The sequence below is a fragment of the Photinus pyralis genome, unplaced genomic scaffold, assembly GCF_008802855.1.
Source record: "Photinus pyralis isolate 1611_PpyrPB1 unplaced genomic scaffold, Ppyr1.3 Ppyr1.4_LG1, whole genome shotgun sequence".
Lineage (NCBI taxonomy): Eukaryota > Metazoa > Arthropoda > Insecta > Coleoptera > Lampyridae > Photinus > Photinus pyralis.
In genome coordinates this window covers 24519974-24532383 of record NW_022170249.1, presented here as the reverse complement: position 1 = coordinate 24532383, position 12410 = coordinate 24519974, and the positions used below count along the sequence as shown (strand labels likewise).

The 12410-nt window shown below is 36.7% G+C and overlaps 3 protein-coding genes across 8 annotated transcripts; all 3 read left to right on the top strand.

The window, feature by feature from the left end:
- Window positions 1-643: 643 nt before the first annotated feature.
- Window positions 644-4304, top strand: LOC116160581. Of its 4 annotated transcripts, none has more exons than XM_031473810.1 (4): window positions 644-974; window positions 1212-3632; window positions 3683-3769; window positions 3823-4304. In XM_031473810.1, the coding sequence occupies exons 2-4, from the start codon at window positions 2772-2774 to the stop codon at window positions 3874-3876; spliced, it is 1002 nt and encodes a 333-aa protein (XP_031329670.1). In that variant the 5' UTR covers window positions 644-974; window positions 1212-2771; the 3' UTR covers window positions 3877-4304. The 4 variants fall into 4 exon arrangements, with proteins under 4 accessions (XP_031329670.1, XP_031329669.1, XP_031329668.1 ...); XM_031473809.1 differs by having other exon boundaries at window positions 644-1350; window positions 1405-3632; XM_031473808.1 differs by having other exon boundaries at window positions 644-2321; window positions 2391-3632.
- A 2529-nt stretch (window positions 4305-6833) lies between these two features.
- LOC116158608 (1-acylglycerol-3-phosphate O-acyltransferase ABHD5-like) lies at window positions 6834-9050 on the top strand. 3 transcript variants are annotated; one of them, XM_031471419.1, is made up of 8 exons: window positions 6834-6970; window positions 7021-7219; window positions 7464-7543; window positions 7590-7796; window positions 7930-8256; window positions 8308-8422; window positions 8481-8667; window positions 8716-9050. In XM_031471419.1, the coding sequence occupies exons 2-8, from the start codon at window positions 7182-7184 to the stop codon at window positions 8905-8907; spliced, it is 1146 nt and encodes a 381-aa protein (XP_031327279.1). In that variant the 5' UTR covers window positions 6834-6970; window positions 7021-7181; the 3' UTR covers window positions 8908-9050. The 3 variants fall into 3 exon arrangements, with proteins under 3 accessions (XP_031327279.1, XP_031327280.1, XP_031327278.1); XM_031471420.1 differs by lacking the exons at window positions 6834-6970; window positions 7021-7219 and adding an exon at window positions 7284-7377 and having other exon boundaries at window positions 8716-8805; window positions 8855-9050; XM_031471418.1 differs by lacking the exons at window positions 6834-6970; window positions 7021-7219 and adding an exon at window positions 7287-7377.
- Window positions 9051-11300: 2250 nt separating this feature from the next.
- On the top strand, window positions 11301-12075 carry LOC116158609 (protein phosphatase 1G-like). The gene is made up of 3 exons (XM_031471421.1): window positions 11301-11429; window positions 11480-11560; window positions 11615-12075. The coding sequence occupies exons 1-3, from the start codon at window positions 11399-11401 to the stop codon at window positions 12001-12003; spliced, it is 501 nt and encodes a 166-aa protein (XP_031327281.1). The 5' UTR covers window positions 11301-11398; the 3' UTR covers window positions 12004-12075.
- The last annotated feature ends 335 nt before the right edge of the window (window positions 12076-12410 follow it).

The window sequence follows — 12410 nt, the reverse complement described above, 5'->3', positions numbered from 1 at the left end:
CTATCTAACGGTAAAATTATAGCACCTCCGAAACCCATATCGAAATTATTTTCTTCAATTATGGATCTCACAAGTAATCTAACTCAAAATAGACTAGTGCCTGCACATCTACACTATAGCAGAAAGCATTTAGTGAAAATTTGAAGTCTCTAGCTATTGTAGTTGTGGAGATCTAACGCGGACAGCCGGCCTGCCAGCAATGACGAATATAATAGCGTATTTTTTTCAAAAATGCGCTAAAAATATAGGTTGTGATACATCAATGTAATCAGAAAAACGAATGCAATTAGCGATAAGATACATAGGGTGTTATGCCTATTTAAAAAATACTAACGTCGGCCATAGTTAAGAAGTGGTGGTTTAACATTTCTATTAACTACGCCACTGGATTCTAGATAAAAATATCTAAAATAAACCGTTTTTACCTTTTTTTTACATGAATAGTAAGATATGGATAACACCCCAAAAAGTCAAACTTTTCGTTTTCACCCTGCTAAATTAATTCTGTTAGTGGTATTAAAACTTTCTCAAAAAAGTGGCACAGGGTCGCGAAAACCGCAAGTCTCTATCATCTATCACTTTATCTTTTTTTTTGCTAAAACTTTTCAATTAGATTGATAGGTATATTATTTATAGTATTTCTTAGTTTTACAGTTTTTATAATTTGTCTATCTTTTAATGTAAAAATCAGGGGCAGTTATTATCTGTTTTTTTTTTTGAAAATTCACATCTTTTTTTCTCAATTTTCTTTTGTTATTTAATGCACAATATGTTCTATATATATAAGTTGACCTGTAAATGGATGCGTTCTGTTGGTCAATAAATTATTATTATTAAAAACAGCCAAGATACACTGCAGTCTCAACCAAAATAGAACACACTGTACATTAATAAACTTGGCGTAGTGAAGTGGATGCTGGGCTACAACCAGGAGGATCAATGGTTTAAAATACAGATTTGGGCAAAGAATTTTTGTAAGTATGTAGTGGATGGGTTGGTAAAACGGCCGAAACTCTACCCTTTAATAATAATTTAAAAAATCAATAAGAGCCAGGTTTTCCATCTCAAACTTAGGTGATGGTTAAAACACTTCCTCTCTAGCTCTGTGAACAGACAGCCGGAGCAATATTCCACTAGACAGTTGGGCTCATTAAATCCGCGTCTAATACTGACAGGAGTTGACGCCGATTACAATGGTAATATGCTTGTAGAAACCCTCCTGACTCAAAATGACTGAGTATTTGAGGATGGGGCCAAAATAGCCGGTAAAAGGCCGTGTCGCAATCCCCAACTCGAAGTCTGGGTAATAGAGGTGAATCCCAGGGACTCTAAAAATATTTAAAAAAGCGGGTACGTTAATCTGGACTTTGTGAGAATAAGAGTAGAGGACCACGCCCACGTTAGGAGGTGTTTCAGATGTTACACTTTTGGGCACTTGACAACTAGTTGCCCCAAGAATGGGGACACGTGACCACGGTGTGTAAAAAAACATTGCCTAGCGAACTGTAAATCGGAAACCCTTACATGCATCAACTGTGTAAATGGCTGGGACTTTTTTATTATCCCTCTCTTGTTCTGGGCCCTCAACAGGCTTGCGCCCAATTACAGGGTGACCCGCATAATGCTTTTTAGAGGTACCTCTGCAGAATATATATAAATTATATTTAATTAATAAATATATAATAAATAAAAGGTAATGAACGATTTTAGCCCATAATTTACCACTTCGATTAAAAAATAATATTTAGGTAATAGATTTTTTAGCCATGAACCTCGTATAAATTACCGAAAATGATTCGACAGTGTATAAATGTATGAAAGATTAATTTTGCTCAAATGCATTGATATGTGAGTACAATATGATTCATTCATTAAGTGCGCGGGATTATATATTGATATTCATTCGCAGACAGACTTCGAATGCAAATTTGTGTTTTAAATAGCGAATAATCCTTAATCGCGAGGGCTGCATTAAAAGGGCACGTGTACGTAAGAAGAAGTGTATTGAAAAAGAACGAATTCCATAAGGTACTTCGACGAAATGCATGTTCCCATTTTGGGAATCTATAAAAGAAGCTTGGCAATTTATTTTCATCCGCCAGCGCCTTTTCTTTAAACAGCATGCGTTTATTTTGCACCGGTCAGCGTGAAGTGATATCCAGCCGAGATCGAGTAGAAACAGTGCAGATATCTCAGGATTTAAAATCACCACGCAAAAATCTTCACGAAAGCCGATCTTCGGAAATTATACGCGAGACGTTGAAAATTTCCATCCGCTTGGAGGTCAGCGCGACTTTTGCTTCAATTGGCGTAATTAAAAGGTACATTTTTTCCATTACTTTGCTTGCGTCATTTTAGACGTTTAGCAGATATAGATTTGTTCATTTTAGAATTTAAGATAGAAGCGGAAGAAAAGTGAATTAGAGACCCCCCTTCTCGTATTGATTACGGACCGTCCGTCGGCAGGCACGAGATAAGAGCGCAACATATACAGAATCGGAACGGTATGTGGTACTCTCTTCACGGAAATAAATTGCTAATAAAATCACATTGATTTTCTTGAATGCATAAATAAATACTTGATAAAATAATATAAAGGTAATACCTATATTTTTATTTTTGTATAGTCATCGCGCTTTATCAGAATAAATTCCTGCTCACGTATCCATAATCTTCTAATTGTGATAATGGACGTTTTAATGTAAATATTTGAAAAGTAATTGCTTAAAGTCTATTGTATAACATTCTGTTCGATCAGTAAAGCACCGAAAATGTTTATTCAAAGACCTCATCGCTACGTTTCATTAATATTATGTACTGCTTTTGCGGATTTGGAAGATACTCCAACCATTTTCAAAAATTATGCATTTTACATTCTACGAGCGGTAATATACAGCGTTGTTTTTGTAGTAGGAAATTTTTATGTAACTGAGGTATTGTACATGAAAACTTTGGATAAAATAGCATTCCTCGTGGGAAACGTGGTGTTAATCGCCTTGACGGTATACATTATGCTTTGGAGTGTTGTGTACAAACGTAAATACGTGAGTATACTCGTTCGGTTTAAAGGAGAAAATCTCCAACTGCAAGAGTGGATTGAGGTGCTATTACTTTTGGCATACCTCATGTTGACATGTGGAACGGTAGCATATGAAAGTAATAATGTATATCTTGTGCTGGAGTTTGGAATTTTATTTGTCTTACCCGACATGCTTACTTTCTCAGCAGTGTATCACTTCGCCAATTTAGTGACTGTCCTAAGAAGAAGGTTTATTCAGCTTAATCGTGACACTCTAAACGGAAGCGATTTAGCCAATAACATTATTGGGAGATATCAAGCTTTGTATAAAATTACTGTTGAGGTCAACAATTTGTATGGATTACTAATTCTGTGGACGATTGTGGCATTCTTTATATGGATGATGATCGATTTGTACAGATTTCTGAACGACATTATGAAAGATCAAGTTGAAGAAGATGGAATGATTTTCGGAAATTTAATTGCGACAGTTTACCATTACTTTACACTTTTCTACATTGTAATACTGTGCAGCTCTACCAAATTGCACTGTTATAATTTTAGAATTTTTTATTTAAGAACTCTTCTTCGCCAACAGCCAAAAATTGAAAATGTAAGATACGGTTTCTGATGATACATTGCTAAAGGGTGTTTTTTTTTTAGAAAAGAATCTGTCTGTCGCTGTTTCATCAAAATGCTCAATTTAGTGCTCTGGATTGGTTTGAGATTGATTATCCTTTATTATATGGGGTAAACGTACCTATGTTTTTAATTTATAGATAATTATGAGTTGCGTCTTTTAGGTCAGTGGAGCTATAGTAACGTATCTTGTACTACTTCAGCAATTACACTTATAAAATAGTGTGTTATTGGTGGTCCATAATTTGTTTTTTTTTGTTAATAAATTGTTTAGCGAATTTATAATAGCCAACAGTGACGTAACTAGGTATTTTTCGAAGCGGTCCCTGATCTGGTTTTGGCGCCCTACCATATTTGCGCGCCTTTCTCACTTACCATTGAGCTCTAATTAATAAAACACTGTACATTTTTGAGAGAAACTTACACGAAATTTTAAAAGCACTGCACTACTTAAATTTTAGAAAAATGCCTTGAATAACGAAGTCTTTCACTCAATGAAGAATAAAAATACATTTATAATGTTCTCAATTCTCGCGTCAAATTTAGCTATGACATAGGGTACAAGTCGTAGAAATGATTGCGTCTTAGAATAAGGGTGCAAATGTTGGTCACACTAATACAGACTATTGTATATATCACAAATAAAGTATTATTATTAGCTTAAATCTGCAGCCTTTTCCTACCGCTGTAACGGTAGGGCCATCCAGAAAATAACAGACGTTTTAAAATAAAAAATTAAGACAGTGTAAGAAACAACTTTTATTATATAAGTACATTTGGAAGCTACACTCTTAGGCTATTTTTCAACATAGTCGCCATTCATATTGAGGCGCTTATCATAGTGTGGTACAAGTGTTTTGATTCAAACTTTGTATACCTCCGCCGTCTGTGGGGGCGTCAGAAGTGGGTACCGACAAAGGGAATGTGGTAGCCCCCTGACAAGGTCTTATTGATTGTGGAGTCACAACTGGCTAATAAAAGTACTGATCTGCCACACAAAATTGCGCTGAAATCCCTTGGATGTTCCGTTCATCCTAAAGGACCGTAAATTTAGTTTTAATTATATTTCACTGCACCCTGTATTCGTCTTTAGCAAACTATTAGAATTTAACCGCCGTTCTTGTCTTTTATGACTGGCCTATACGACACACCGCGATGCCCATCCCGACTTATTGCCCTCGGTGCTTCAGCGCCTCCGGCGCGCCCTCCCCTATTCAGAGCGCGGTGCCGCGGCACCTTTGGCACCTACCTAGTTACGCCACTGATAGCCAAACTGTACATTTGATCAATCAAGAACAGTCCGAATAGCAAAATCAACCGCTGCAAGGACAGACAAGACAGACAGACAGACAAACTACAATATACTTATAGATGAATTGTGAAGGAGGACAAAATCAATTTTATTCAATAAAAGTAGTCTACTGATACCAAAATTCACACGATTCGTAAAATTTACTGGTAGTATGCAGCGAACCACGATAAGGGAAAGGGAAATGGGTTGTCTAGTGAAACGTTCACCGAGGCTTGACAAAGCTCATATAATTTTGGGCGCCGGGCGTGCATAAGTCACGTCAAAAAGTAAATAAGAATATAAACTAAAAATAAAACAAGAATACATTCTTTGTGAATACTCGGGCACCAGCACAACGTACAAAGAAAAATATATTCAAAAACTACAATGTCAGAATCAGATCTAATTCCAACTTACGTGCCCCATTCGTAAATGGGTTTCGGATTGCGATTAAGGTAAAACAAAGATCGGTAATTAATTTTTTAAAACATGGCATGATCAAATGGGGCGTATTAACAAAGAGGTATTATATGAATGAGGATTACACTCCTTTCATTCGCGCGATAAATAATTTAAACAATTTTAGCGTGATGACTGCAAATTTTCCACTTCAAAAATCACCCTCTTTCGCAAAAATCAGACCTGTCATATCAACGATAAAGGCAAAAGTGATATTTTTAGATCATATACAAGTGTGAGCAACAATGATTGAAGCGTGCGTCATCACCGCTTGTTCCTATTAATATCAAAACTACCTTCTTTGTATGAAGTTGTATACGAAAATGACGTTCTGCGCTGTCACAGTGACGTGCGTCTATTCGTATTTCGTATCTTGTATCAAATCAGCATATGCTATGAGCGGCACATTGCCAATTTAGCTGAAGCGGCACGCTTCAATCTTTGTTGCTCACTCTGTATATTCCATAGATATAGCGTCCGGTCATTAAATCTGTGCTAACATACAGGGTGATTCCTATAGTACCTGCCACCGTTTGGGAGCGTGTAGGTGGTGCGTAGGGGAGTATTTTGATATAGGACACTTGGGGTCGGAAATCTAAAATAAGGGTGCCAGAGCCAAATTTACCTTCTGGAATTTCGCGCCTGTAGGTAGGCAACCCAACCGGCCGGCGGTGCACACGGAGCGATCTCAGGCGGCGATGTGTGGCTGACACTTGATCAGAATTTTGTTTAAACCCACGAAATCCCGTCTGCAACGACGCGTATCAAGTGAATAAACACTATGGCACGTTTTACTAACACGGAATACGCGGACATGCACTTCATGTACGGATTGGCAAATGGTAACGCACGAGCTGCACGACGAGCGTACGCTGAGCGGTATCCAAACCGTCAGTTACCCTGCAGACAGGTCTTTCAAGAAGTTCACTTCCGACTGTGCGAGACAGGGCAATTGCAGGTAAGCTGACGGAGGCTTAACTTTACACACAGATTCGTGATGCACATCGATACTTGGGTCATTTAAGCACCCATATATCTATGCATATATGATCTACATTTGTACGGTATTATCTTTGTTGTACGTAATGATAACAGGAACCGCGTAGGCGCACACACTTTACGATGCACAGTTTTTTAATTGTATTTATTTATTTATTTTATTTTGCCCTTATTTTTGAGTGGGCGGGGTTTCAGCCAAGGTTGCTCTACCAACCCAACCCACTATACATTTACAAATATCCATGTCCTAACTCGAATTCGAACCATTCAGCTTTAACTGAACTGCGCCACAGGCACATATAACAATTTTTTATCCTTGTCGCCAAATTCTGTAGTGTTATAAGAACGATATTAACAATGTTATTGTCATCATATAGATATACAATACTGTCAATCTCATGACATGACATTACAATCTCTGTTTCGACCAAGATATCTTGGTTTTAACATATTTGACGCATCCTATATACATGACTACGCCACTGCCTGGTTAGGCGATTGGGCCACTTCACCTGCAGTATTTTTAAATTCAAAGTAAATTTTGGCGCCGTGATGAAAATTAGGTGTTTTTAATTGCTTTTTAAAAAGATAGTAATAAACGTCTTTTTTTTAGGGCAGTTTTGGCTTTAGGCGTTGAAGTAATATGAGAATGCGTCTAGAAGTAATTAAATACAATGAATACACAATTTCAAGTTCAAATTCCAAACATGAATCATACGCATATCGAAATTGTTACACTTGCTTCCTTGTTAATCGCGTAGTTTAAATCACCTAATGTCAACAACAAGTGTAATTGACGAGAAAAAAACCAGGTAATTTGGAATGGGTAATTAGAAAAATAGAAATTGTTTAACATAACCTTTGCAACATTAATTCTTAAAAAGTAAACGATTTAAATGTTCAACTTCTTCGTATCTCTTTATACACAGTTCTTTGTATTGTTTGTTAGAATTTTCATCTACATTTTAAGGTATAAAGGAAAATTGCGCTTCATTTTTATTTGCATTATGTAACAAACATAACCTTAAAATTTGAATAATAAACATTTCTGTTTAGCTGGATTATTCCAAGCTGGTGTTCATGGAATAAATTTTCGGAGAGTATGCTGCGTGCCGTGGAGAAGAAAATACTGTCATGTGAGTAGTACTTGCTCTCATACACAATTTATCATTTAAATTGAAGATCTTAAAACCGCCTATCGAGGATGGTACGTTGACATTGGACCGACAATCGGTGCAGCTGACAAAATATGGACCATTTCGTTAAACGCAGACAATCAAAATACTCCCATAGTTTTGCTACACGGTCTAGGGGCGGGTGTCGCTTTGTGGTGTCTTAATTTGGACGCGTTTGCGGCGACGCGACCTGTGTACGCGATAGACATGATAGGTTCGGTGAAGGCGTAATTCAAGGGGGTAGTCATTCTGGTAAAGCTGTACTCATAATGCACCAACAAGATAAACTTATTCCCAGAGTGGATACACCCTCGCCGTAATTTAACTGTCAAGTGTACATTTTCTAGGATTTGGGCGTAGTTCTCGACCGGCGTTTAGTACAAACGCAATGGAAGCGGAACAACAATTTGTACGGTCGATAGAAGAATGGAGGCACGAAATGAACCTCGACAAATTCATACTGCTCGGTCACAGCATGGGCGGCTTTTTGGCAGCATCTTACTCGCTCTCACATCCGCAACGCGTCCAGCATTTAATACTCGCCGATCCGTGGGGTTTTCCGGAGAAGCCTCCGGATTCGGAACGCAGACCTTTGCCTGTTTGGGTACGTGCCGTCGCTTACATGATGTCGCCTTTTAATCCACTTGCAGCTATTAGAGCGGCCGGACCATGGGGTAAATTTGTTCGTGCGATCTTAGTTTGTTTCTAAAATATACGTTGTGCAGGAGAGTGGATTATTGACAAGGCAAGACCAGATATTGCAAAAAAATTTACCCCCGTTGTCGAAGAATGTGGTTTAATAACGCAGTACCTTTATCAGTGTAACTCCCAGACGCCCAGGTAAGTTGAATTGTGTTACTTATTCTCATATCGGGAGTTTCGGTCTTATTTGTTACAGTGGGGAAAGTGCTTTTCACAGTATGACTTCTGGTTTCGGTTGGGCGAAAAATCCTATGGTGCAACGGATTGACAAGCTGGATAAAAATATTCCCATAACCCTCTTGTACGGCGCAAGATCATGGGTGGATAATTCAGCCGGTGAGATTATTAAAAGTAAACGAGTTGGCTCATACGTTCAACTACAGGTAATGTATTGACGATTATTAAACATAAATTATACATTTTATGTCTAGATCATATCCTCTGCGGGTCATCACGTTTACGCAGATAAACCGGACGTTTTTAATAAATATGTAATTGAAGCATGTAAATACGCCGATAGGGTAGGTAATAAATACGAGTATTTAAAACCTTCAAATGTTGATAAAACAGAATCGGATATTGAAGAAGACGTAGAACAAACATTTCCCGTAATTGAAAATTAACCAGGGTTTAGTTAGTGCACATTTTAGCTAATTGTAGCAGGTGGATGATATTTGTATTAACCAGTGATCATTTTTATTATTGACTTCCATCTTGTCTGTTATTTATAGAGGAAAGTTACTGTGAATATATCGGAATAGGTTCACTTCTTATTTATTTTATTATTGAGTAATTATGTTTTATTATAGTAAGGAGGTTACACAATTCTTGTGTAACGGATTTTTTCATAAGATACCTAGTTACAGCAGCTGCGGTTTTTTTAAGTAACTGAATACCACTTTATTTCAGTGGGCATTGAAATTATGAATGTATTTATTTGTGTTGTATTAAACATTCTTTTAGTTTGATTTTTTTGATTAAGAAAATATCTTCTAATCTCTAGTCTGTCACTCTCTCCAAGAGACCTGTGGAAAAAAATTGTAGCAAATATCTCGTCAAACAAAATTAATGCAGTGGAACTTTGTGTAATGGTTCTTTTTGAATCTAATTACTAAATATCATTTGACAGTGGCGACATCTATGAGAAATAAATAAAACCAAAACTGATAATAAAATATCTTCCAATGAGATGTCGCCACGTACGAAATTACATTCAAAATAACATTTTAATTTATGCACATAATAGCCACGTCCGACTCAATTTTCCTTAAAGGGCAATTAAAAATGTGCAATTTCATGTAGGATATGTGGAGCAATTGTACTTCAATGATCCAGTATCTGGAATTGTCTTTTGTGTATGCAATTGGTACATTTGCGCCATCTCTTTGGTAATCCCTATACTTTTCCTTATTATTTTCTTGTAATAGTTGAACCAGTTCCATTGAGATGTCGCCACGTACGTAAATACCTTCACAAGAACATTTTAATTTAAGCACTTAATGGCCACGTCCGACTCAATTTTCCTTAAAGGGCAGTTGAAAATGTGCAATTTCATGTAGGATTTGTAGAGCAATTGTACTTCAATGATCCAGTATCTGGAATTGTCTTTTGTGTATGCAATTGGTACATTTGCGCCATCTCTTTGGTAATCGCTATACTTTTCCTTATTATTTTCTTGTATTAGTAGAACCAGTTCCAATGAGATGTCGCCACGTACGAAACTACATTCAAAATAACATTTTAATTATGCACTTAATAGCCACGTCCGACTCAATTTTCCTTAAAGGGCAGTTGAAAATGTGCAATTTCATGTAGGATTTGTAGAGCAATTGTACTTCAATGATCCAGTATCTGGAATTGTCTTTTGTGTATGCAATTGGTACATTTGCGCCATCTCTTTGGTAATCCCTATACTTTTCCTTATTATTTTCTTGTAATAGTTGAACCAGTTCCAATGAGATGTCGCCACGTACGAAACTACATTCAAAATAACATTTTAATTTATGCACTTAATAGCCACGTCCGACTCAATTTTCCTTAAAGGGCAGTTGAAAATGTGCAATTTCATGTAGGATTTGTAGAGCAATTGTACTTCAATGATCCAGTATTTGGAATTGTCTTTTGTGTATGCAATTGGTACATTTGCGCCATCTTTTTGGTAATCCCTATACTTTTCCTTATTATTTTCTTAATAGTTGAACCAGTTCCAATGAGATGTCGCCACGTACGAAACTACATTCAAAATAACATTTTAATATATGCACTTAATAGCCACGTCCGACTCAATTTTCCTTAAAGGGCAGTTGAAAATGTGCAATTTCATGTAGGATTTGTAGAGCAATTGTACTTCAATGATCCAGTATCTGAAATTGTCTTTTGTGTATGCAATTGGTACATTTGCGCCATCTCTTTGGTAATCCCTATACTTTTCCAAATTAATAGATAGACTAGAAACCAATTTCGAAAGAAAATTCAAAAGGCTGTCTTTTGATCTAGCGGCCCAATCTTGGAACTGTTTGAAATTATGGATTCTACAGGCCACATTCTATAAGAAAATGGTTTTTCACGGTCGATCTGAGACAATTTTTTTTTCGAGCCAAAAAAAAGTGTATAACCTTCCTTTTTTACCAAAAATCGACTACACCAAAATTTCTCGGGAAAACACTTTTTCTTATTAATTTTGGGGCGTAGAATCCAAAACAATTCGTACTTTTTCGATTAGACTTCTCAATCAAAAGTTATAGACTAGAAACCAATTTCGAAAGAAAATTCAAAAGGCTGTAACTTTTGATCTAGCAGCCCAATCTTGGAACTGTTTGAAATTATGGATTCTACAGGCCACATTCTATAAGAAAATGTTTTTTCCTGGTCGATCTGAGACAATTTTTTTTCGGGCCAAAAAAATAAGGCTAAAATCCTCTTATAATTTCTAATCCTGTTAGTCAATGTGTATTGTAAAATCAGTGGTTCAGGATTGTAGGTTTTTTATAAATTGCCTATATGAATGCAACCATTGCTTCGCGCCATCTTTATTTTTATATTTTAAATTAGAAAATCGCGGGAGTTATTCTTTTTTTTTTAAGGTTATAATTTCATCTACCACTGAAAATTAAAATGGTTCGAACACTCGATAGAGCCGTAAAAAGTAAGTAAGTAACAGCAAATTACACTAAATATTACATTTTCATATTTTAGCTGGTGGAAAAAATGCGAAAGCTGCACCTTCAACATCAAGTACAAGAAGTAGATCTCCATCAAATGGGCCGAGTGACAGAGGTAATACCACCATCATTGTCGTAACTTGTTATCGCAATTAGAAATTACTTACAGCTTACAGTTCATACAATTCGGTTTGCCCTCGTGAAACTCCCGCCTGGCAGAAGCCGATAACTTCGTTTTTCCAAAATTCCGAGAAGGCACCAACACTTGCCGACTTGAGATCTAAGCGCCCATCACCCGCTAAGGACATTGCAACCGACACACAGATGGAGGCAGAAGAGGCTCAACCAAGCGTCGCGGGAAGCAGTAAGATGCCGGCAGCTAATGTGGAAGAAATTCGTATTACGGAGAATCGAAATGATTGTGAAATGGAGGAGAGCGTTATTTCTGTGGTCGCGAAAATTAGGCCGCGAGAGGATGATGATAATGAGGAACCGAAAAAGAAGAGGAAATTAAATGTTGATATGTATTCAAAACTGGAACTGTTAGAATCGAATTAAGTATTGTTTATTTTTTAACTCTCAAGTATTATGTAAAATATTTAAATTATCTCATTAAATAAATTAATTTAATTCTTGTTTTGACAAACCTCCTTGGCTGGAAGGTTTGAAAGTCTCTCTAGGAAGTAGCCCTTTGCAAGGATTCTGGATTGGGGGGGGGGGGGGTTCTTTAAGTTCTTCTGATCTAAGAGTAACAATAAGTTACTTAATTTTCAGGTAATTATGAAGAAAAGAGTAAGCCAGAAGAAGGAAGCCTAAAAAATGATTATTCAAAGCGTAATTTTTGGTACATAGCGAAAATGGCCTTAGAACTTGTGAAATATATCCGTAAATGCGTCAGCGAAGTGTCGAAAGCAAAATATCAAGAGAAAAACGTAGAAGTACGTATGCCAAAAAGTATTAAAGAG